Genomic DNA, 27179 nt, shown 5'->3' with positions numbered 1-27179 from the left:
TGCCCAGAGAGATTGTGAAGTCTTCTCTGGAGACATTCAAAACCCACCTGGATGAGATGCTGTGCAATATGCTTTAGGTAAACCTGCTTTAGCGAGGGGGTTACACTAGGTAACCTCCTCAGGTCCCTTATGTCCCTAAATATTCCGTGGTTCTGTGAATACTTGTAGCTGTCTGCCTTCTCCTGGTGTCTGCTGAGTTTTTGAGCACCCTAATATTACTTTTGAACATCCTTTCAGATGTGCAACCAACTCAGAGAGTCATATTATTTCTAGATTACTTGTTTGCTCTAATGCCTTCTCTGACAGGCTTCTAGTCTTACATTTAATGCTGGATGACATCAAGATATCACATTTATCAACCCCATTGCTTTATGTCCTGCTTTACAAAATATGCAGGGAATGTGAATTTGCCTTAAATAACAGAGTGCTGCTTTAACACTTAGCAGAATCTGATACTGTGACATAGCCCAGCTAGTGTAAAATTCAATAATGAGATTTTAATGTAATTACTCTCCCTGCAACTAAAATTAGATTTTTACCTGTTTCAGCCTTAAGTGAATTGAAACTAATCTTAAAAAGTGCTTCCAAGTACCACTTTGACAGTTCATGACTGTTATAATACATATAAAAGAGTTATCCTCAGGGGGATGTCTGCAAGCTGTAAGAGCACATGCTTGTAATTTCTCTTCAGATTTTTAAACTTGATACATAATAAACAGTGTTGTGTAATGAGTTTCATTCCATGTGTTTATGCATCGAGATGTATGAACTATGGCATGAAAAAAAGAACTGTCTAGGAAACTGCACAGAATTATGGCTGGCAACAGACCTTAGGCCTGTAATCAGTGGTTCAGAACAATGGTGCGGTCTTTAATTATATGATGAAGTATTTTTGCATCAGGCTTACTTCTGCAGAAGTTGGAGGACACACAGAAGAAGAAGCAGAAGGCTGGATGCTAGAAAGGATAGCCTTGTAAAATGAACCAGAAAAAAAGCCACTGTTGACCGGAGCAAAACTAAGAAGTCAGACATGAATTCCTTCATAGCTGCAGCAGGTACAAATCTCTTCTATCCCCACAAGTCAGAGTGCTTAGGCTTAGATTAGGGTAACTGAGTTTTGTTTGTCTGGGACACAGAATAGCACTTTTCTGACTCCATGTCTATGTCTCTACCAAGCTAGTGTTTCAGGTTCCAAGCAGAAACACTGGGAATTTTACAGCTTGTAAATATATTGACAGAAAAAGTTTGAGCAAACTGACAGTTCAGCAACAGACTATTTGGGGAAAAGGACTGGAAGAGGAAAAGAACCCATCTTGTAGGCACCTCATATAAGAGTATAACACTGGAAACAGCAGTCTATGTTCTTTTCTCTTATTATCTATGTAGGGTAGCAATATTTCTTTACCTTGATGTTTTGGTGTTGGAGGAATTATATCAGGGGGATCACAGATAATAACCCCTTCTTTCAACTCAGCAGAATGCACTGTTTCACCAAAGGTACAGCAAACCTTGTCACTCTCAGTCAAAGTTGGCAGTGGACTTACAGTCAGTTCCACCTGGAAAAAAATTTTAAAGGTAAAGTATTTGGAAGAAATGAGCTAAGACCCAGTAAGACTTGGAAAAATTCAATTTCAAAAGTGATATTTTAGCTAGCATCACAGAACATGGCTCTCCTTTTCAATTTTTACTTCTTCCCATCTGTTAATCTTTTCTCCTTAAACCTCTACCAATCTTTCCAGGCTTGGTCTTTGTTGAATCAGACTGATAGAAAAACCTCTTGTCCTGTCAATGCATTAGACCAGAACAAAACTGTCTGTACAGACACACCCAAAACCTTTTATTCTTGTCCTCAGCATCCAGTTTAGCAACAGTAAACAGAATGGCTAACACTTAAACCCTGACAAAATTAATTACTATTACATTAACCTTAGGTGTTCTTAGTGAATAATGAAAACAGAGCTGGATAGGCTGGAAATGGTGGAGTTTGAAAGAGATGAACAGAAAAGTGCCTTCCTTAAGACTCCAGGCAAATGCAAAAAATCCAAAACTGAGAAAGGATTTCTGAGTGGTGATGAGATCTTAGCTTCCTCAGTGAAAGAAAGCATTTGAGAAACTAAAAAATAACAAAATAAGATGGGAAAACTTAACAAGGAAAGAAAACAATTCAGCTGAAATTTGGGATGCTGTTCTTGACTTAATGTTTCAAGTGGGTTAATTATACAGTTTAACTTTTTCCATGTTGTATTGCCAGTAGAAAAGACAATTATCCCTTTCTCACTGAAAGCAGTTACACTCTACTAATATTTTTATTCAGCATGGAAATGGCCTTAACACAATGCTGTTTACATCATTTAGAAATGGAATTGAAGTGACTTGAAAGAAAGTTTCTTTATTTCTGATTAAGAGGAATTAAAAGACATTTTATTGATTTTACTTGGTGAAAACTCAGTCTGCATTGGCATGCTCCATTTGGAATTAGAGACACTGTATGACACCTGATCACACTCCAAAAACTCAATTTTGTTGCCACAGAGTCATTTTGCATGCTGAATTTACTTTCTCTGTGTATCCGCTGTGTAGGCAAATCCACTGCTGATTTTAAAGCAACAGTTTATGGCTTCACTGCTTACTTAAGTTCATGCTCAAGTAAGCTGAAAGGGTAGCATGAAATCTCCCCTACCAATTACTTTTGATGGGTTGTACAACAGTGTGCAACACTTTCATAATATTCAGGTAAGTGTAAGTGCTTTATCATCCATACTAGTACATCACTTTGGTTTACAGAGGTCAAAAACATGAACTCAACCTGCAAGAACAGCAGGCAAGAAAGAGCACTGTGAGAAATGACAGAGGCTGAGATACCAAAACAGCCTCCTATTCCTAGTCTTCACTGTGCATAAAGAAATCAGATATTCATCTTTCTGGTAGTCACATCAATGTGCTTAAAGAATATTTATGGAAATCATCTTCCTGTTATACCTTAGCAGGAGCTCTGCGACTCATATTTAGAGGGTCTGCACTAATGATAGTCACACATGTGCCACTTGGACTCCACAGCCAGTGGTTCTCCTTATCAGCTGCACCACAGTCTGCCTTCTTTGTGCACCTGGAAAAAAAGGAAAAAAACCCAAAGCAGTATTATAGCTGGACTATGCTTTCTCTGAATTATGCAATAATTTCATGATTAGAGACTGAAATTACAACACAAGACGACTACAAATTTGCTTTAATATTGACTAGTGGGGTTGCTATTAGAGAATTTTTAACAGAATAAGTGGTGCAATTACAACTGATGGTTTGACATGTCAAGAGCAAGTGCCTATACTATTTTGGACAGCACCTTGAATCAGACAACCCAAATCCAGGCAGTGACAGCATAGGAACCACAGGGCAGTGGAGCCATCTGAAATCAAGCTGATAATCTTCATTGCAATATGTAACAACATTCTGAGTGAGAGGGCACAGACTGTTTTTTTCCTGCAGGTCAAATGGCAGACACCTATGTGCTGCCACTGATAAGACACAACACTCAAGAGAGCAAGATGCAACAAAGAAGTATTGCTGGGGGCATACAAGCTTGTGGAGAGCTTCTGTGTAACTCCAGTGCTAGAAACGTTATTTTGTAGGGAATATTTTCATTAACAACTGCCACTATTTAAGACCTCTTTCTGCCAAAGCAGTGTTACAATTATGGGAAGACAAGAGCAGTTGTGTGGTCTCACCAAAAACACTGGAAGATTTTCCCAGCTCAAGTACAGGAAGAAATGCTGCAGTACAGAAGCTGCGTGTGGCTACAAAAGCTTGTTGAGGTGGGGACAGCCTCATGTGTATTCTTTCCATTCTGTGCAAAGTTTAAAAGAAAATGCTGGAGGATCTCTGTCTGCTGTAGCAGAAAGTTGACTATTAACTCATCAGGGGCTTTAATGCAGTGCAGCTGTCGCACAGCTCGGTCAAACCTCCTTTAAACAAATCATTTACATACAGAGTAAACATTCACATTACATATCCCTAAACACACTACTAAGTGCTGTGTGTGATCATGAGACAGAACTGAAACTTAGAAATGAAGAACTTTTTTTCTCACCTTTGGAAATAATATTAGCAAATGTGAAAATTCATGTTTGCCTGTTCTCAGAAACCATTAATATTTTGAGATATTGAGGTCAGTGGTCATATCAGAAACCTGAAGGGAAATCTAAGGAAAATTGCCTTTTTTATGATATATGCCAAAGCCTTCAACTCCCAGCAGCCCAGGAGGAGTTTGAGGTTACATTCCAAATTCTCAGGCTTCATCCACAGCAACTGAAACCCCAGGCTGAAGGAGTTACAGTATATTACATAAACCTGCACACACCACATAAGTTTCTCTGCAGTGTTCCATATTATGCTACATCAGGCTGATTGGTAACCTAATGTGATAGTTCACAATTTCAGGCAGGAAACTAGAAGCCTGAAATTCATCTGCATATTATAATTAAACAGCCCTTTTGTTCCAACAGCAAGAAGTTAGAATCACGAATTCCCAACCACTCATGCCAAGGGGTTAATTAACTTAGTAGTCAAAAAGAGAACTGCAGGACTGCTCTTCCCTTTCGGCACTCTAATCAATGCAGAGTGTAAAGAAGAGACATTCCAGGGCTGTTCAGTGCTGTCCTAGTTTACATGTGCTTGAATATTCATTCTGTGAACCTCTGCAGATAGTCAGCAAAATGTCACTTTCTGCTCTCCTGCAGGCAGGTGAGGGTTCCCTGTAGCTACACATCTTGATAGATGATTATGTAAAACCAGCATTTGAGCTATACACTCTGTCTTAGACATGGAAAACGTCTTTCTTTTATGTTCTTTTTTACATTTTACTGATGTATTTTAAATACATGCTATAGTTTCTGAATCTGAAATAGAGAGTATTTTTTTTAATTTTCTGGGAGACCATGTGACTGTACAATTGAAAGAGTGATAAAACATGCAGTTAGAAGATGTATAATCATTCTCACTACCAGCAGAAAAGTATATTTTTTCCCAAAATAATCAAATCTGAAGAAGTCAATGGGGACTTGTGTACAGAATATTGATATCAATGTCTGTGTGATAAAATTAAATGACTGTCAGGAGCATAAGGCTGAGTACGAAGAGCTGGGATCACCATGCCAAGCAGTGACCCAGAGCACACGTCAGAACTGGAGCAGCTCCCTGCCTGCAGCTGAGCACACCTGGCAGCACTCACCTGCCCTCCCTCACACACCAGCCGCAGTACGGATCCCTCGCTTGGGCACACTTCTCACAGTCTGTGTATTTGTGGCAGTCCTGCACAGGTAATCGGTACACCTGGAAAACCAAAAGCAAGGCAAACCTAACAACTGAAAACGGCATAAGGAGGTGGAAACATTTGTGGACTTAGCTGTACAGTGTCAGTGCCTGTGGCAGCTGTATTATTATACTCAGAGCTCAGCCTGATTTTAACAAAATATGTATAGAACCAGTCTGTTCTTTTATCCCTTAACAAAGTCTAAATTCACATACTTTTTTTCTGCTTTTTTTTTCACTCCAGTATTATCTAATCTGTCTTCAAAGTAATGTAGGACATTGTTATAATCAAGAATTATGAGCAAACTTTACAAAAATTGAGCTTTTTAGTTCCTCCAGTTATATTACCTGTGGAAATCTGCACCTCAGGACAGAAACTGCATCAGTGATACTCTGAACTCAAGAAGCAGCTACTGCAGGGTGGATACTTTCAAAAGACGAACTTGGTACTGACTAGATAATTTTCTAAAGAGAATATTCTTCTCTCCCTATCACTACCATGGAGGTGAAATTGTTTGGAAATGCACTTCCAGACAGAAGGCATTTCAGAAAGTCTGCAAGCGTGAGAGAGCCAGGGCGTTTTGGGTTACTGCACTTCTCTGTGCATAACCTTCCACCATGGAATACATTCACTAAATAAAATGGAAATAATTATGACAGGAAACAGCAGGGGAAAGAACATCATCAGTTCTCATGTCTCATTTCCCCAGTAAATATACAGCTTCTAGTTTTGATTTCCTTTGGTGCGGAGAACAAACAACGTTTTCTTTGGCTCACAGAAAGAAGAGCCATTTCTTTTAGCTATGCTGCTGCAATGATGCAAGAGGAAAACAGGACATACATCTTCCCGTTTATGACTACATTTTATTTTTAAAGAGCACAAAAAATGTAGAAACAGAAACTCTGAGAGGTAGGCTTTATAGTCTTATTTTAATATAATGCCAGTCTCATCTCACTGGCAATTATGAAGTTACTTTGACAGTCTGAGTTTGGCCTTTTCTTCATATTCGGAGAGTTAAAGAAAATTACTCAGTTAAGACAAATGTCAATATTGTGCATTTTTCTTGCATTTATTAATAGAGGGGTTTACCTTTTCAGCATTCTCTTCTTTTTAGCTAACTGGAGCTGCATCACTGGCACTCATTCACTAACTGGTACCCATAAGTAATTTAATATCCAGTCAATGATTTTTTTTTTATTTGACAAAATATTTGTTTCACAATTCTGGCAGGCAAAAACAAGCCCTAGAGATTGCCCTCTCTGCAAGTTTTGTGTGACCTTAATGACAAAAAAACCCACCAAACCGAAACCAAACCCAAAAAACCAGCTCCTTTAACGGCCAATTACAAAATGCAAATAAATTAATTTTAGGGCTTTTTGAGTTGGCACTCTAAATCAAAAAGTGTTAAAAACTAAAACAAGCAAACAAGCTTAGTCATGGTAAGTGACTGCTACAGACTTCTGCTTTCCTCCGAATACATTAAGTACCTTAAGGAACCTGGGATCCTACCAGTGATGCACACTTGGAATGAACCAGCATGAGCAGCACAGGGGTGCTAACTCCTTTCCAAGTCCCACAAGAAGGTGCAAGGGTTTCTCCTGCACTCTGTTCAAACTTTAGGAGCAGAGGGAACTGAATGCTGAAAGCATTTGCTCAAAATCCCCCACTGCTCTTGGCACCACAACAGAAGCCGGGAGAAAAGAGGGGAGAAAGGTGAAACCGGAAAGGAAGAGCTTGATTCTCACTGTGGATCTTAAACTCTGTATTGTTTTTCCCTGTGTTTCTCTGATTTCTTTTTAAAGAAGTTATCATCTACCACATCACCTCTTCCTCTTTGTTCAAGTGCTCACAGAACCCAAGAAATCAATTTCTAAATGCTGGGGCAGTCTGCATCTGCCAGGTAGCTCAGCAGCGTGCATGCCTGTCAGTACAGCCAGTTATTCTTTATTGTTTACCTTTAACCATTAAAACACACAAATCAGGGTTCTGATATCTCTATTCCCACAAGCCACAGCCATGCCTAACCCAGAAGTACATATTTAATCTCTTATTCTTCTCCCCTTGCTTATGTCACTTTGTTTCTCCCAGCTCCGAAGGCCTCCATTCTCCTCCTGTCTATCTACTTCTAAAAGTGGGTGGGACTGCTCACTGTAATTAACTCCTGGAGATGACAGTAATGCAATGCCATTACAGAGCTCCTAACTTTAGCTATTCATATTTAAGCTAAACGGGTTTTGTAAAAGAAAACTATTATTCACATTATTCAGAAACTGCAGTGTCTACAAGAGCTACTTGGAAAAGATTTAAGTTACACCCTTTCTTCAGCAGAAATTTGCTGCATTCTAAATTTAAGTGTTTTGTAGTGATTGATTTTTTTTTTTTTTTGGCAGTTGTCTCTGAAAAAAAGCTTTATGCTGTCTTTCTGAATTCTATCATTTTAAGCTGACTGTCACCAGAAAGCTTGTCTTGTCTTCCTTCAGTGTTGCTGCTATCCCTTACATTGCTCAGCAGCACACACAGTAGCCTGGTGCGGACCTCAGGGTTTTTACACAATGTGCCAGCTTGTCAAATGGGGGGCCAGGCCACCCGGAGTTTTGTGGACAATGTTGAAGCTTGGAGTTGTGTTCCAAATCTGAACAGAAGCCAAATGAGAAGTAACAACAACTCAAAAAAAAAAAAAAAAAAAAAAGTAACCCCTCTCTCACACTGTCATATTATTAAATGCTTTATCCGTTGTTTTTCTGGCATTTTTTCTAATGTTGTCTCTAGCCTAAAAACCTTCAGCTAGTCTATAACATTCCCGCAGCAGGAATTTATATTAATCCTTTTATAAAACAGCCAGAAAACATTTTTCTTGCACTGTCTTCCCAAATACTCTCCTTTCACAGCCCACTCATTCTCCCTGTGTCAGTGATGCAGAACATTTCTATGTTGCATTCCATGTCACTGGCAGGGCTGCAGATGGTTACAGCCTGTCACCCACCTTGTCCTGGAGAGCTGCTGAACAAAGTGTTTGAGGCTGGCAGCTCCAGCCTCCACAAAGAAAAGTGTCAGAAGAGGATTACCACTGGAGGTGGAGGAGAAATCTGGCATCCTTCTCATTTCCTACTTGCTTTTTTCCCTCCCATTTTTTACAGACCTCCATTGTGCCTTCACCTTACAGCAAAAATAAGGGGTCTAGGAGAGATTGGCCATGCCTTTCCTAGTGAATTTGGACTTTTCCTACTGTACTCAGTTCTACCAGAAGCTGAATGAAAGTGTTTCCCAAATATATAATTCTCTCCATTGGTTCTTAGTTTTTGACACTAAGACTCACAAAAACTACCGGTGGCTTTACAGACATGTCAGTGAGAGCACGTCAGGAGAGCATCCTGAGTCCTGAAGCGCTCTTCAAAGGATCTGATGGCAGCTACAGCACCTACTGGTACCCCACGCATCCCACACTGAGTGCTAGGGCTGTCTGACCCTGAGGCATGCTGGTGCCAAACATCTCCACTCCATCCGTCTCACAGAGCCTGTATGACAGCTCCAGAGGAGAACTCACTTCCAGTTCCCTGTTGCTAAGCATCAGGGACATTACAGGTCTCCAAGTCACAACATGTCCATCAGCTTAAACTTGAGAAAAGTCTCCATACACACAGAGTTGTGGGAGTCCCACCAAATAGGGAAATTTCCAGGAACAACTGGAAAATACATAAATCTCAGGTTAAGCTGCAGAGAAAGTGAAAGAGGGCCGGGTCCTTAATGCAAGCAGGACACGTTACCTTGTCTGTGGTCATCACGTACAGATTTTCTTGGGTTTGATCAAGGACCAGATCCTTCTTTACAGGTTTGTTTAGTTCAATGGTAAGAGAGCTGTACTCAGTTGCAGTGGATGACAGGAACACCTATTTTGTGGAAGAAAAAAAAAAAAGGTGGTTAATGTTGCCTTTTCCCCACAATTATCATTTTATCTGGCTACTGCTGTAAAAGACAATAAAAATGTTTCTAAAAATATATTAAGACCAAAAGGAGGACTAAGGCACATCTTCAAGAAAGACATTGAGGTGCTGGAGAGTACTCAGAAAAGGGCAATAGCAATAGAGATGGTGAAGGGTCTGGAGTACATGTCTGATGAGGAGCGGCTTAGGGTGTTCAGTCTGGGGAAATAGAGGCTCAGGGGAGACCTTAACACTCTCTACAACTACCCAAAAGGAGGTTGTAGTGAGGTGGGCATGGTGAACATCACCATGTCCACCACTAAATCATGTCTCTAAGCACCACATCCACATGACTTATCATGTGGTTTGGTGGAACTTGGCAGTGCTAGGTTTAAGGCTGGACATGGCCATCACTCTCCTTCAAGAAAGAGAAGGCGTTTAGTGTTGCAGTCTTGATATTTTAACATCACAAACATGTCAAACCTTGAGCACCACACAACCAGAATTTATCAGAGCTTCAGCTTGGGCTTTGTATTGCTACCTCTATTCACTGAATGGCCAGAATGACTACAAAATGAAAAGTTGCTCTTAAATCAGTATGAGCTTGAATAGAGATAAGGCTAAAGCTGTTAGATTACCTAAGGTTGTTTATATAAAGCTCTCAGTAGGTATATAATCCTTTGGGAAAATGTCATTCAGGCAATGCTAATTCAATCTGTGTATCAGATAGCCGAGGTACATCAGAAATAATGTGTCTTTCCTTTGAGATGAAAAAAACCAAGCTCCATGAGAATTTGCTCCTAGTATGAGATCTTATAAATCCCATTTTGACTTTCAGTTCATAACCTTTTATATACCTTCCAGTCTTTTAATCCAGTTTGTTACCTTAAGAATTTTACCATCCGATGTTCCCAGAAAGGCCACGGTGTGCCCGTTCTCCACAGCCACAGTGACGGCCGTGAGATTCATCCCTTCTTTCTGCAGCACCGGCTTCTCTATAACACCATTCCTACTTCCCAAAAGGTACGGCAAGTGTTCGTAGCCACAGGGGAAATTTTTGCTTGCATTCTAATAAGGAATAGCAATACAGAGTGATGTTAAACATTCAGATCACTAATTCCTAGCTAAGAATGAAGTGCAGCCGTATTACTAGACCATATAATACCCCTCAGCCACTGAAGAGTAGGAAGAGAGAGATGGATTGTCTGGGCATTTGCCCCCAGCCAACAGGCAGTAATCAGACGGTAGCCTGCTAATTGAGAACTGCTTCCATGCTTTCACTTTCCAGGAATCACAGGGAGAGAAGTTTTTTTTTTCTGTTTCATTATAGCAGCAGTTTAAAAATTAACCAGTTGGTTTAATTAAAATGAACATGTCATAGAGTCTGGTTTAACCAACTTCGTCTTGAAGACTGCTTTTTTAATTGCTGTTTTGTTTCTTACTTTGCTGCAATCCATAAAAAAGCAACTCCCTGGCAACTGTCTCATGAACTTCAAAACACTCCCTTCTCACTATGCTTTAATCCTGAGCGGCAGCAAGAGCTACCAGAAGGAAGTTCATTCACACCTTGCCTTTTCTGCTATATTTGGTAACAAAACCATGTTTCTGATCTCAAATCCACACCTTATTTTTGTCAGGAGCCATGGCCACTCATCACATTCAGGATTTCTGTGTTTGATGCTCACCCCATATGCAGGGTACTGTAGCAAGTAACACTGGTGGTTTGAAGCAAAATGTGCAATTTTGACTCATCAGCACTAGTGACTTAGTGTGTGGGAGATGGCTTCAGTCTCACAAGATGAAAAATTATGGGTCAATACCAAAAAAAGGTATTCCCATGCCCCATCTCTTCAGCTGTTCACTCCTCTCCCTGGACTATAGCACACCACTTCTCAAGTTGTGCTCAGACAGCTGCTTATGCAAGTGTGTACCTTGTTTGGGCTGCGAAATTAAGACGTCCTCCTAAAAGCTGGTTGAGTTATTTTTAAGATTATTCTATTTCTCAACCCAGTTTAGGGTTGCTGCAGTAATGAATGAGTGGCATGCACAACTGGGGCTTGGAAATAGAGTGATGTGAGCAAAACAGTCATAAAACCAACAGAAATACTGAAAATTGCCTCTTAGAGACTGTCATAGGTTGAAGAACAATAACTGAACTGTTTTAACAGTACCCTTCAAAAACCTTATAGTCAAGGTAATGACAGGCCATAAAAGGATGGCTATCATGCTATACAAGTATTTTGAACCACATCAAAATATGAACACTACCTGAATACAGGAAATCTGGGTATTTCAGTTGTCTAACAATACAAGTGAGAAAAAATGCTGAATTACAGATACATCTAAAAGATTCTTAATACCATTTAAGAGCATTGTAAATACACTGACTGAAACTACAATTATCTGTAGTGATCACCTGGAAGCTGATCATGGATGCAAAAAACCCTGCATTTGACTCAATAACTCCCATACCAGAAGGAACCCTTTAAAAGAAATGCATTTAGGAAAGCAATACTTGTCTTTGAGAAAACATCAAATCCTTTCAGAGAGACTCAAAATTTTGTGATTTCTTACTTAACCTAGTCCACAACCCCCCCACATTCTATTTCTATAGTGAATCCATCTACTGAGTTTTTAGTCATCTTAGTACAGTTTAGCTCAAAGCCACCCCAAAGCATATAGTTGTATATGTTCCACAAACTTTAACACAGATTCAAAAACTAATATTTATATTATTCGTATTACCAGTCCATGTAATGCACATGGGTTTTCTGCTGAAAAAAGTTTGTAAAATGAGCTGGTATTCTTTTTAGTGTAGCAATCATTCCGGTTTTTTTCCATCTTTTCATTGATCTGCCGCAAGGAAAACACACACATGGCAGATTTTAGAGAGCCATCATCTTTGTTTACTTTGCTGAAGAGTGCAAGAAGAACTTTGTCATCTGAGGGAGTATCTGCAGATTGTCCCTCCTGAGCCATGCTCTCAGCCAGTTCTTCTCCAGGGGTAGTGACATAAGCAGAATGACAGTGGTCATAGGCACCATCATCATCTTTGCAACCCAAGTCCATTTCAAAGTAGGAATAATAATGGGCATCATCTTTGCACAGACGTGCAATCAGTGTGCGGTTGTTGGCAGGTTGTTTCTCTTGTTGATTAAAAATAAAATAAACATAATTTTTATCCTCAAAAACTGCCACAAATTGTTGTGTGCTTGATGAGGGATAAGCTGACTTAACAGCTGCTGAGTCTGTATACATTTCAAAAATGTCTTTCCCATCCCTGGCGTAAAGCTGCCGAGTGCTGATTATGATCCCATTGTCATTTGGTCCATTCCCTTTCCCAACAAACAGCACTTGGTCATTATTCAAGGAAGTGATCAGTCCCACAGTTGATACATTCTCATCGTTGCTTGCTACAAAGGACTTTTCTCCACTACTGTCTACGTAATACTTCTCATCACTAATGTTCTGTAGATCTCTGATGGCACAGATTCCCTTAAAAAGGCTTCCACATACCACAGTTGTATTATCCACCTTGTTCAGCAACAGTAATTTGTTATAATTGTCAGTCAGTACGGCCTCTTTACATTGATTTTCAACAATGGGAGGTGTGCATTTTTTGTTGTCCTTTCTTGGACCTGTTTCTACAGATCTTATTACTTCCAGGTTTTCTGTAAGCTGATACAGTGCATTTACCACTCCCAAATAGATTATCCCAGTGTCTTTATCCACTGTTAGATGATTTAGCTCTGTAGCACTCTGAAAAAATTTTAGTTCCTCATTTCTGGATAAGGTGATGCAAAAACAGCTCAAGATGGTCAGTGTCCAGATCCATAAAGCCATTTCTATGTAGTACCTAAAAAGGGAAAGAAAATAATAACATGAAACATATAGAAAAATACAGTTTACACAAAACTGAGAAATGTGGGAGTTTTTAATTACTTAAATACACTTATCCTTGTGCAGGTGTAGACAGCATGAAGATTATGGAAAGCCTCAAATCCTGTTAATTGCCTAGGAATTTAATCTGTTGGGGAAAGATTTAACAAGGTCATATGTCTAAATGATGATCATATAACCAATTAGATTGATTATATGATTGTGCTAAAGTACAATGAGAACAGCCAATTTGTAACAACATGGAGTGACAAACAACATGGAGTGACAAAATGCGGTAGTGCTTGTCCTGACTGCATCATTCTGTGTCAATTATTTACTGCTGAACATTTAAAAATAATTTGGAGAATCTGAGTTTCGGGTAGCTCCTCCTTAAGACGTGTGTGGGGGGGGATGTACATAAAAGTGTTGGAAACATTTTGTATTGTGGGCTTTCCCTGAAAAGGAAAAAACCTTCCACTGCATACAAGCAAGTCTGGATCTGGCTGCTGATGCTTTTTGAGAAGGCATTAAACTAATCCTTCATCAATGTGAAGCCAGAAGATGGTAGACTCCTTAATATGCAACATTGACTTTTTCTCCTGGTATGCATTTAGCTCCAACACTTTCATTCACTAGAAACTTAATAGTTTCAAATCTGTCCTAAGAACATCACTTAAAATTTTTTTGGGAGTATGATTCTGTTACCATTTCTTAAAATCCCTTTCAGAATTGTTAGTTCCCAAGCAGATAACCTGGCTGTTTGGAATTAGAGAAAGACCTTCTGAAACTTGTAAGCAGGGGTCTAATTTTAATCTAAGAGTTAAATGAGGAGTCTTGGCTGACTTCCTAAGGCCTGAACATTTTGTTAGTGTTTTCTCAAAGTGTTTAGTTCTGAGAGCAGAAAACAAAAGGTGGCATGCTTGGAAACATTGATGTTAGGGAGAAAAGATGACTACTGTTTGGAGGAAGATCAAATATAATCCATCATTTTTTCATTTTCAAAGTCAGCCATGGGGTTCTTTAATCTGATGAGAAAAGAACCTGTAAATTTGCAGGGAATCTCAAGTTAAATCTGAAAATATCTGGAATCTAAATAGAAAGGAAACAATTAAAAACATAGAAAAGACAAGAGAAAAATTTAACAAAGCAATCTAACAGGCAACAGTCTCATAGGAGGAGGAAAAGAAGATGAAATGCCAAAACCAGAAAATGAAAAAAAAGAAAACCTTTAAAAAATAACAATAAAAGAACCATGCTCCTTTGTCACCTATTACTTCTGTTTTGGCAATAGCAATAGATTCCGGTGGGATGTGAAAGAGAATGGCTGAATCATCATTTATACTGGATAACTAAGAATAAATGCTAACAACCTGGAGGAAAAGTTTGGGCAGGGAAGGAAGGACTTTTGTTGTGAGCATAAGTCATCTGTGAGCTTCCCAAACCACTGCAGCATTGCCAGCAATGCGTAAAGATAATGCCTGTCCTCTAGTATTTGGGCATGTTTTGCTCCTCTATGGAGAAAATGCACGTGCAATGGTGAGAACAACTGCTCTAAAATCAGAGTGAACTGAACTTGTAAATCCCCAAAAACCTACTAAATGTAACTCAGGATAAATAAAATGCTAACTTCAATCTTGTTTTGCTGAAGCTCCTATCATGTACCAAACTAGCTATAGCTATAGTAGCTAGCTATAAAATGATGCCAAAGACAAGAAAGTACATCACTGGCAGCACGAGCTGGGCTTTCTAATGATAGATTGAGTTCCTATGACAGTGACCAAGAAAAGGCTAAGAATTATAACCTATTCTCCAGACACACAGACTTTAGCACATGCTTTGCAATGTAATGAAGTTTTGGATCTCTTTACAACAACAGGTGACCTGCTCTAAGGAGCCCAGATTTCCCCTGAATTCTTCTCTTTTCTTACTGTTCCCAAGGACTCCAGTTTTCCAGCTTTGATCCCATTTTACTTCTCCATTGCTAAATGATATGTGATAATGCTTGTCATCTAGTTTCAAATATTATCCCTTACAGTTATCTGCAATGAAATTAAAAAAACAGCTTGACACACTACTGCAGTGTTTTTTTCATACAGGTTTTTACATTTTAGTGTTTTTATCATTCTATTACCTATTGCACAAGGATCAAATGCAAAATTGAGATTAATTTGCTCCTGCTTTTTTCGCAAGGTAATTATTTTTAGATTATTATAATCTCTGCTCTCAGTCAAAGAAAACCCCATAAATAGCTCTACTTGCAAAATATGCCTTAAATGAATGGAAAATAATTAATTGTACCTTAATTTCTGTACTCATTCCCCTCCACATTCCTGTATTTCATTGGATTGAAAACCCCCATTTTGTCCATTGGTGGCACCCAGGACACAAAGGCTGCATTTGCAATACTCCTGCCATTGTCCCAGAAGAACGAAGAGTCTTGCTGGTCCATGACAGAACCAGAATAAAAAGCACATTTTGCATGTCTAAACCAGGCTCTCAGAGGATTAATTAATTCTCTGTATAAAAATGGGTAATGCTTCCTCCCTACTATTTTCTGCCTTGTTTACTTATGACATTTTTTACTTGAATTATTCAGAACTACATGCACTCTCCATTAATAATGCCTTATCTTTGTTTGTTTATTTGTTTGCTTTTGTTATTTACTCCTTGCCACTCCTGTCCACAAACCCCCATCAGATTAGTTCAGATCTCTATGCAAGGTAACAGTTCATGATTCTCTGTATTTATTAATTTCACTTTCCATCCTCTCTCCAAAGCAAATAGTAAACAAAAATTACATACACTATGAAGAGATTCAGAAGTAAACTCTCCTTCACTTATCAAAGAGCAGGCTTAAGAAAATTTAAAAAGCAAATAGAATGAAATGAGATAAACGACAACCACAGGCCACTTTCACCTGTTTTTAACTTAATTGGGAAGAAGCAGTTGGAAGAATCCTTCTATGACCAGCTGGTGTGATAAGAATGCCAGAGCTGTTATTAACATGGGTGCTGTACTGAATTAGATGCTCTGGTAATGTATCAAGAAGCAATCTCCTGCTGTGAAAAACTTCCGTTTTAAATGAACAAGTTGCAGAAACACAAGAGAAAAGGTGTAAGAAGCATAGGCTGGAGCACGGAATCCATTATGTTCTGCACAGGAAATGTATTTCTGATGGCTTAGTCACATACTTTATTTACACACAGGCCTAGGTGGCTTACTCTAAGTCATGCCCTGGTCCTGAGAGCTGCCATACACCCTCCACCCTCAATTTGCACTTAGTTTTAAGCCCTTAGCAGACTCATGATAAAAGAAGACCAACAGAGCATTTGCTCACATAATTTTTTTTTCTGTCTCAAAGTCTTGTCTCCATCCAGCCTCTTGTCCCCTCTACTGCTTCCTACAAGAAGTATGAAATTCTAGGATTTATGTGCAGGAAACACAAGGCATCCAGGAGAACACTTCATACAGAGGAACTGCCATAAAGTGACACCATGCTGGTAATCACACAACTACCAGAGCTCTGCCCCACAGAGATCAGTTTTAGACCAAGTACCCATAACTTTGTATCTTTCTACTCATGCAAGACCAATAACATTAAATAACACCTTCTTCAAAGGCATGAAGAAAAAAGGAGCATCTACAAGAACAAAGTGAGCTTCAAATTGACTTTGCATTATTATAAACAGCCCTAAGAACTAGTACTAGCACCATGCTGCCTGGACTTGACAGGTGTTCTCCTTCAGTGTAGTCATTTGCTGTGCCTGAACACAGGAACCTTCAACTTTCCAGCCATTCCGCATCACCTAAGCCTTTGATATATCTTTAGCTTTGCTCTAATTAATTTCTTACTTTTGCTTCTGCTGAAGTGAAAGAATACCAAATTTTGCCTGAAACTGGAATAACTGAGAACTAAAAGAAGTGTTATTCCCAAAAAGCAATGGACAAGAAAATCTTCACTGAAGGAATAATCTCACCATTTTAACTTCTGTGGTTTTTTTTTTCAGAATATTTCCTCATGACTCACATATATACTTAATTAAGCCCTGCTACATCATCTCATCCAGACAAAATTTTTTTACTTGAAATTCTGGTCTAGAGACAAGCACTTCTGCCAAACAAGGCAGGTACTGATATGCTTTAACAGTGAGATGCAGAAAACTGTGGTTCTCCCAGCAAACTTTCCCTTAATCAGAGGGACTCCAAAAGATGTACAAGGCACTTAAACTGGAAAAAAAAATGGTAAAAAAGACTCAAAAATTGTGACATGAAAAAGGTAAAATCCAAAGAATGCACTCCAATGACATGGTTATTTGGGGAAAGATGAATGAAAATTCTCTTCTCTTTCATTTTGAGTAACTTTTTAGCTTTTGTTAAGTGTGCCAGAGGTTTCAAAGAATTCAGCTTTCAGTTTTGGGCTCAAAAGAAGTCAAAACAGAAACTGGAGAATGTATGAGAAGCAGAGGATAGCAGATTTTCAGTCTGGATTTGAAAGCTTCTACTTTTGCAAGAATTGTAGGTAAAAGTAAACTCTTCCTCAGTTACAACTTTTACTACTATTTCCTAAAACAAATGAGTGATGGTTCAGAGAATGAATCACCTAAAATAACACTTCAGGATTCACACCTATTTCCCAAGATCATGGCAACATACTAGAAAGGTTTTGGACAGAGAGGAACAACTCTGCTGGTATACTATGCCACACATCCAAAATTGGTAGAACCAGTGAGAATAGTGATCACTGTGATGGTGTCCATCCTGTAGCTGTGACAGTTTGCTGCTAGCAGATGGGACCTGTGGGTCAGAAAACTGTGGGAGATCATGCTGTGGAGAATGAGAAACCAATATCCTCTTCATTAGATGTCGTGATAGCCTGTACTGCTCAAAAGGAGCAATTTTCCTTCCCTTTCACTTCTCAAAACACAATTTGCTAAGATGTATAGACTATCTTTATATGGAACAAAAAATCCCATCAGGTCAAACTGCCTGTAAACTGGTAACATATGGACAAATACTTTAATATTATTTCTATTCCTGCTGTAGAAGACAAAAGCTTTGCTTGTTTTCACAAGACAAATTTTTAAATGTTTTATTTTTTCTTTTTTTGAGTAACTTTCAATAATATAAAATTTCTTTTTTTTTTAATATGTGCAATAGTTTTATTGACATGGATCTTCTGTTACAAGGACTAGTTGAAAATTACAGATTTGTCAAGGAAATAATGAATGTTATACCCTCAGTCCCTCTGTATTTGTTGGTGTTTCTTGCGGTCCCTGGGAAAACAAATGGAAGACACATGGAAACACAAATTCAGGTTACTAAAAACGTGGGTTTCTTATATCAAGAATAAGCTGTGATGCCCACTAAATCACTCTGTCATTCCATTCCTTGGCTAAACAGCCTGAGAAAAATATGATGAAAGGATCAGGGGTTGAGATAAGGACAGGGAGATATCACTCATCAATTACTGTCACAGGTAAAACAGCTGCAACTTAGAGAAATTATTTTAATTTGTTGCCAATTAAAATCAGAGAAGGATAATGAGAACTGAACCCAAACTTTAAAAAACTTTTTCTGCACACCCTCCCTTTTTCCTGGGCTCAATTTTACTCCCAAGTTCTCTACTTTCTCACTGCAGTGAAGAGAGGTGGGGTCGGTTCATCACACGTCTCTGCCACTCCCTCTTTGTCACACTCTTCCCCTGCTCCAGCATGTGTTCTGTCCCACATGAGACAGTCCTTCATGGTCTTCTCCATAGTGATTCCTTCCCATGGGCTGAAGTTCTTTATGAACTTTTCCAGAGTGGATCCCTTCCACAAGGCACAGTCCTTCAGGAACAGACTGCTCCAGTGCAGGTCCCCCACAGGGTGACAAATCCTGCCAGCAAACCTGCTGCAGTGTGGCTCCTCTCTCCACAGGCCACAGGTCCTGCCAGGAGCCTGCTCCAGTATGAACTCTCCACAGGTGTGGGGTCCTCCAGGGGCTGCAGGAGGCTCTCTGCTCCCCTGTGGTCCTCCATGGGCTGCAGGGGCACAGCTGCCTCACCATGGCCTGCACCATGCAGGAGAATCTCAGCTCTGGTGCCTGGAGCACCTCCTCCCTCTTATACACTGACCTTGGTGTCTAAAGAGTTGTTTCTCTCACATTTTTTTGCTACTCTCTCCTTGCTTCTGTTGCACAGTAGTTTTTTCCCCTTCTTAAATCTGTTATCCTGGGATGCTACCATCATTGCTGAGCGGCTTAGCCCTGACCAGTCCAGGTCTGTTTTGGAGCCAGCTGGCATTGGCTCTGTTGGACATGGGGGAAGCTTCTGGCAGCTTCTCACAGAAAACACCCTTATAGTCCCCATTACCAAACCCTTACTATGCAAACCCAATATACCTATACCATGGTTTCATCTGTCAAGAATGAGTTTTACTTTGGTCCGAAGAGGAGTAAATCTATACCCTGTGCTTACATCATCAGCAGAGGCCAGCAGTGTCTGGGAGAGGAGCATGTGCACTGCATGCTTCCCCTGGGAAAGGGGCATGAGCAAGAAGATGTTTCCATCACTCTGGAAACTCTCATCTTTCAGAAGATCTGAGATATCAGCAGCAAAAAGATCTCAGATAACTCACTGCCTGAGATAACCCATTAACCCAAGCAGACACTGTGGCATCCCACAGCCTGGTCAACTGGGAGCTCAAGGGCAACGGGATGTATTTGAAAGGATGAGGAAATGCTGTATGAGCAAGATGATCCAAAGGGAATTTTCAGGACTTTTTTTTTGACTTTTGCTTACATCCTTATCAGCCTTCACACAAGTTAAAAAGATGAATTTTGGGAACCTGAATCACCAATCATTTACCAAAGATCACCAAATCCTTCTCACGTCTTAAGAGGCTTCAAAGGGGTAGGGAGGGGATTAAACAGGGTATGTCATCCAGCTCTAGTACCCTGGCAATTACAGTAAAACAGTATTGCTGCATACCACCAAGCCAAACAGAGATGTTTTCTTGTCCCACCTTAGAAAAGGTTTCTCCAGGCATTGCAATTGTATTAAGAGCTGAGGAGCCCAACTGCCTTTTACAGTTGGTTCTGCATCCATCAGCATCCCAGCATACCTATGACAAGGACTCTCATGAACTCTGCAAAATTGGCAGGATTGTGTTAAAAGTTTAAGAGAGACAAACAGCTAGAAAATTCAGAATTCATATTAATAATTATATTATTAGCTTCAAGCGAAATTAATAACACTATTAGTAGCTGGAATCAAAACCTTTCATCTGTGCACACCTGAACTTTAAAGTATTTAGTATTCTGTTCCAGATCCAAATTCAGAGCAAGAGGGAGCCATGTGAGCCTTAATTTTTCAACTAGGAGTCACTCAAAAGAGCATTAACAACAGGTAATGAGACTCAGAAAATGAATACTTAAAATTTTTTGCTATTGCACTCCAGAACTTACAATAATGTCCTGTTTCTGCAACATCAGCAGGTAAACAAAAGAGAAGAGTAGCACTTTGCAGATTTATATGCACTCTTCGAAGCAGAGACTAATGAATTCCCTGGTTCATTTCGGTCAGACCTGGCAGTGTTTTGATTTTGAAGAACTTTTACACCATAGGTTCTACCATAGTGCAAGGACGGGTTTTTTGGCTGGTGTTAGGATTCGAAATAAAATTTCTTTTAAGTGAAAATACTTTCAAGATTTTACAGTGCCAAACAGCTTTTAAAAAAAAGTCAATAAAAACAGCTGCTGTGGAAAGACCTTATTTGACAGCATTCATAACCAGCAATTACAGATTATAAACTACTCTGAGACAAGGTTAGCTTATGCCAGAGAGGTCTCTTGAAATCCTATTTTTACTATGAAGACAAGTGTTCATATTATCATGCCAAGTCAGAGGGTTGCACATTCACATTCCAGCCCCTGCCCTAATGCAGGCAGGAGCACACACAGAGAAGAGAAACACTGCAGAAGCAGACCTGCATTCATGTCTTCCTGGACCATCACACCTCCCATTCAGTTTGGGCCTCTACATTCATCTTTTCTCCATTCTCTCAGTAGCAATGAAGCTCTCATTTTAATGAGGCCTCACTTTCTCAAGTGTTACAAAGATGTAGTTGATCTGTAAGAAAAGCAGCTGAGCGACGCGTTTAATAGCAAGCAGCTGACTTGTCAGGAATCTGAACCCACAGAATCTCCTCTTTGACCTGCTTTGTGGTTTTGTTGAAGCCATGAGATCTCCTAACAAAAAAAAAAAAGATTTTATTTTTATCTACAATCTCATTGAGCACTAATCCCAATGATGCCCTGTGGACAAACACCCAGTTGAATCAGTCTGCAGTCAGCACAGGGCCACAGGCCACTCCAGACACTCCCAAAGCCACTTACACTTTTATGCTACCTGATCCTGCAAACGGCCAAATCTGATTTAGCCACAAGGGTAAACACCTGCTGCATCTGCCTGAGCTTCAAGGGGGGATGATTTCTTGCTGCAGCCGCTATACAAGGTGGCCACAGAAGCCCAGCAGAAAGCAGGGATGCCTCATGCACACTCACCAGCTCCATGTAAGCCCTAGGTTATTTTATCCCTTCTGCAACCCAGGAAAAGATATTCTTTTCTTTTAGCTGGTGAACCTGCAGAAAATGAAAGTCTGGAGCATGGGAAGGAAAGCCCAGGGAGTTAGGATAGTGCTGATTTGCTGGCTTTTCTTGCACTAATAAGGGTATTGCAGCACAAGGAAAAAAATGCATTTATACTGATAGTAAAAGGAGACTCTGTGTCACCAGCTCCATGCTACAACAACGAATTGCTTGTTTTCAGTCCTATAAGGTCATCTTCAAGGACTGGTTTCGGACTTCCCCTGGAAGAAGCCAGAAAGGAGGCGGATTTTCTTCCAGCATGGGGGAATCTGAGCATGACCATGTGGAAACAAACACAAAGTATTCTGGCTCCTTCCTTGCCAGAACCAGTTCTTCTGTGTAATTAACCTTGTAATTAACCATTTATCACATGCACAAAGAAATATTCAAGTCAAAAGGACACTTCCAGCATGTATGAATTGAAATTGGGAGTTCACAGGCAGGAAATCAGTCTCGCCTCCCTCCTCAAAGCAGAAGCACCAAACCACACTCCGATGTCTGGTGCAGCCGCAGCCTTTCGCATCAGCACCAGCCCCTGTGTCAGCAGCTTGAACCTGCATGTACCCCTTGCTGACTTGAGCACAGCCAGAGGAGAGCTGCAAAGAGCCAGGATTTCCTCACTAAGATACGACTGTACAGAACAGCACACAGACATTTAAAGCTGCTATGCAGAATTTTGGCACCAGGCAGAGCCAACATTTTTGTCTTCCTGTTATATTATAGTGTCATAGGGCTTAATAGAAGAGTCATGTATAAACTGCAATGATAATGCCATATGAAACTGATCCTATAAATCAGTGGGGTAAATAAACTTTAACCCATAAATTAATGAAACGCAAATATGGTGAGTAATGCAAAAAAATCCTTTCCTTCCAATTCTACCTCTCACTTGGTAGTGTGTCTGCTGTGTGATTCCCTGCCTCATCACCATGCTGTCTTCTTACTCTTCTTAATTTTCATGTATTTATCTATCTGTGCCAGTGACTTTATCCAGGACTACTGAGACATAGGACAAAAGCTCTATGAAAATGGGAAGCTATTGACCACACTCAATGGAGTACTACAATAAACATTGTACTTAGGCAGCTGATAATGCAAGCCACAAAGAGAGAGGGGTATATGGGGAAAACTCTTTAAACTGAAAGTTTATTGATTGTCAGGAGCTAAGAAACACATAGATGAGGAATAGAGAATTTTCCTATCTTCTGCTACTGTAGATAAATTACAGTTGTCTATCTGGTTTGTCTTGAAATTTTTAAACTTTTATTTGGATCATTTGTATCCTCATGTTGGTGTTGCTGATTTTGATCACTCTGAGATTAAAGTGAGATTTTTTTCTCTCTGTCCTTCAAATTAACGTTCATGACAGCTTTTAAAAAGCCCTTTTATTTTTCTTGCCTTACACATCTTTTCTCATCTTCTTACAGCTCCTCCTCCCCCCACCTTCTTATTTTCTTTTTTTCTTAGGCATAGTCTCCAAGTTTTCCTCTCTTACAGTTGCTGCTACAACAGCCTGAATACTCTTGTGTAAAGTCTCAGATAACAAACTAGGAGGTAGAAGGGAAAAAAAAGGGGGAAAAATAAAGGAACAGGAACCTCAGGTGATTTTCAGAACTCAGTGGGGATCTCGGACATACTCACTGCCTTATTGACTTCCTATCTCTTTTCAAACCTCACCTGGAAACACCTCTTTTGTTTCTTGACTGCTTTTTCCTTCTCTTCTATTTCCTACTGCTTTCTCAGAAGCAAGAAAAACACAGTGAGACATGCTTAACTTGGTAGCACCTGCTGATACTCTCCCTACTCAGTGCTCACTCCAGCTTGGGGAGTGGGAGGCAATGAATGTGCAGAAGAGATGGTGCTGGATGAACTGGAATCCTGCCTCAGGGAGCCACGAAGATGAGATGATGCAGATGGAGCCACCCAGCAGAAACAACAAACTGGGGGAGCTGCTTCTGCTCATAGACAGATAACTCCTGCAGCTGAGAATGGAGCTGGGAGAGGATGGGGAGACACATGACAGCAGGGCAGAAACAGCTTGGAGAAGCAGAGGCATAGCAAGAAAAGGCACATGGTAAATATTTGGTAAGGCTTTTAAGGAGAGATGAGTAGAATAGAATCCACAAGAAAGGTGCCTTCAGGAAATTGAATAAGCTAAAATAAACACCATACACAGTACAAAGGGTTAAGGACAGACAAATACAGAGCAGGCTGTATGTTCCCAGTCACATTTGATCACACTTATTCATTTACCTATTGTGGCTTTTGGCTGCCACAAGTGAAAAAAAGTTAATTGCAGCATTTTCACTTGTGTTTAGCTTTTCCTGCTGTTTTGTTGTTGTTGTTGTTTTGTTTTTGTTTTAATAAACACACAAGGCTCATCTAAATGAATGGAGTGTCCCTGGCTCTAACAGCACAGTGCTGACTTGTGCTGATCCAATCTGCCTGGACAGACACTCTGTGCACTTCTGTGTACTTCCATTGTATTTCACTCCAAACTTATATAGCTAGTTAACCAGTAATTTGCGTGAATCTGACAGCAGCACCTACCTGTGCCTATCTACTTAAGGGCCTGTCAGCAAAAGAATTGTAAAATCCCATTTTATGGATGCATAACAGAGTCATAAAATGTGTTTTCCTTGTTTCAGAAGTGTCCAACACAGAAACACTTACTTCGAAAAGGGAGCATGATACAGTGCATGATTAAAATGTATTGCTGACTATTTCACACCAGACTCCACCTAACCCCTCCAAACCAGAGGTCCTTCCTTTAAAATTGCAAGTCATCAGTCATGCTGAACACAAAACTACAGTCTCCACAGAATAGCTCTCACACACGTGTGACAGACATGAATAAAATCAGTCAGTTGTCACAGGTGGGCTCTGAACCTACTCCAGCTGAACTTGCCAATTGGGCCAGGACCTGTCATGGCCTGCCTTGAGGGCTCTAGGAGAATGTAGACAATGCATAAACTTACTGAGAATCATAGAATGGTTTGAGATGGAAGAGCCTTTCAAAGATCATCTAGTCCAACTTCCCTGCTCTGTGCAGGGACACCTTGCAATAGACCAGACTGCTCAAACCCCCTTCCAACCTGGCCTTGAGCACTTCCACGGACATCCACAACTTGTCTGGGTAACCTATTCCTATTTCTTACCAGCCCCATCATGAAGAATTTAATTCTTATGTCTAATTTAAATCTATCCTTTTTCAGTTTAAAACCATTGTCCTTATCCTATCACTAGAGGTCCTGGTAAAAATCCACTCCATTTTTCTTATGAGTCCCCTTAAGCACTGAACAGGCCTCCCCACTGCTACAGAGTGCAATTTTTACTTGGAAATGCTGCTGCCCAGTAAGTGCACAAACTTATATGATCCTTTCCACCCTGAAAATATCATAGATCTAAGTCTCACAATTTGTCTGTATAATTACTGGTCCCAGATTTACAATTTTCTTTTGTTTCCTCAAAGGCTTTTGAGAGCCAAAAGTCATGCTTCTGAAGATCAGAGGATGCAAATTGAGATGCATGGAAGTAAATAGTAACAGACAAGCAGACCGGCCCTTCCACTCCTACCATTAACAACCCACTGATTGGAGGATGTATTTATCTGCTTGCTGATTGTATGATCAAACCGTTATCAAATAGTATTTTAAACTAAAACAACTGCAAGATTCAGAAATGTATCTATAAAAAGAAAAAGGAAAGAAAAAAAAAACCCTCTTGTTTCTGCTGTACATAGAGTATCTGGTTTCAGTTTTCTAACACTCAGAGATGACTCTTCCTAAGAACTGGTAACTCTAAACCCTTTGCCTTTGACTGAGGAGCTGGGCTAACCATGCTCAAACAAAGGAGCAGCAATTTCCAAAGTTCTGGCAGCACAGTGTATCCTTAACCTATTGTTTAAATAGATGCGGCCAAGGCATCCCTGTGAAAAAAAACATGACAAAAGATGCAAACCCATGAGTAAAGCAAACTCTTACTACTTTCTTAGCAGAGGAGCTGCAGGACAATTTGGGCACAGCATCTGCTTCACACAAAGTCCTGCCTATGGTGATCCCACTTCCAGACCCTGTTGTGTTTTGATGTTTGAATAAATGCAAAAGTATGCCTTGTGAAACAGCCAATGCTAACAAGTGGAAAAGTGGTCTCCACCAAAACTGCTGCTGCAGAGCACAGTGGAATTCTCATTGTAAGAAGACGAGTTTCTTCCATGTGTTTGTACTAGGATGGAGAGGTCACTGCAAGGCTGCTCAGCAGCTGGTGGGAGTATTTTTCTTCTCACTGCTAAGTGCATTGGGATACATGAGTTAGCAGAGCCAATAAGGGCCAGCTACACTATACAAGGGGAATAGAGTGCAGTGTAAATCCTCCTCCTTGCATGACCAGTTTCATCCCACAAGACTAATTATTCAGGCAACCTCCAGAGACTTCTGTTGGGCAGCTTACATCATGCATCTTCTGAGCTCTTAGGCTAAATGTTTCTTTTACAGCACCCAGTGATGTGGTTAAAAGGTCTAAGCCAAATATATTTTATGATTGCTTTGTACATTAGGTACTTTGGTATATATATTTCAAATTTGAATTTACAGTAGCTGCTTCATGTATTTAGAAATTTTGTACAGTAGATAAACTCTAAATTCAAACACAGCTTACACTTTCTATTGGAGAATATATATTTAGGAAAGTCTTCAAACACAATCACCATATATAAAGACTTTCAACTGTTTAAAAGCAAATAAGCTGAAAGTGTATAGGGGTATATTAAGACATAAAGTTTACTGTGCTGATGTGTAAGGATAATAGGAAATATGCCTGAGAGCATGATGTCATTGAAAACATAACCTGCATTCCTGCCTAAACAACTGAATGGCAGTCAGAATTCCAGTATTTCATATATATGTTCTAAAACAATTTGGATGGTCTTATTTACATCAAACCAGAATGCATAGCTCAGTTGTTTCAGGAGCACTTCCAGATTTATGCACCATGCATCAGGAAAGAACAAACTATTGCAATAGCTGAAAACTGCAAGTTTTTGTTCAGGCTGCATATTTTACAAGAGAAGTCCATCTATAGACTCAAGTTAGAAGGAACAATTTTATGGGCTGGTTTATCCTGTAAAGTATTCTCCCTAATCCTTGTAAAAATATACTTCATGCTAATCCTTCTGCCTGAAAGCATTTTTGCAGACAATTTAGAACATTTCTATTACATTTTGTTAGCTTTAAGCTGATCTAATTTACCTGGTTTTCATCAGGTTCATTAGGGTCTGTCTAGATATAAGATTTTTATAGTTGATCTGGTCTTATATAAAATGCTCAGACTGGTATATTTTAATTTCCCAAGTGGACATCTGTCTTCATCTGCATCTTGTAAAGTGCTAAGTACCTTCCTGGCCCTTAATTAATTAGGAGCAATGACCTATGTATCAGGTAGTAATAGCA

At 39.8% G+C, this 27179-nt stretch overlaps 1 protein-coding gene across 1 annotated transcript in view; it reads right to left on the bottom strand.

The window, feature by feature from the left end:
* Positions 1-27179, bottom strand: part of PLXNB2 (plexin B2) — a 174053-nt gene that overhangs the window by 66783 nt on the left and 80091 nt on the right. The window contains exons 4-9 of the mRNA XM_053942941.1: positions 11971-13081; positions 10111-10293; positions 9070-9192; positions 5225-5325; positions 2980-3106; positions 1406-1556 (exon numbers count right to left, since the gene is read on the bottom strand). Coding sequence (XP_053798916.1) covers positions 1406-1556; positions 2980-3106; positions 5225-5325; positions 9070-9192; positions 10111-10293; positions 11971-13081 — 1796 coding nt within the window. The remainder of the gene's footprint in view (positions 1-1405; positions 1557-2979; positions 3107-5224; positions 5326-9069; positions 9193-10110; positions 10294-11970; positions 13082-27179) is intronic.

The sequence above is a fragment of the Vidua chalybeata genome, chromosome 5, assembly GCF_026979565.1.
Source record: "Vidua chalybeata isolate OUT-0048 chromosome 5, bVidCha1 merged haplotype, whole genome shotgun sequence".
NCBI lineage: Eukaryota > Metazoa > Chordata > Aves > Passeriformes > Viduidae > Vidua > Vidua chalybeata.
Note: the sequence above shows the minus strand (reverse complement) of the source record. Positions and strands in the feature narration are given on the sequence as shown.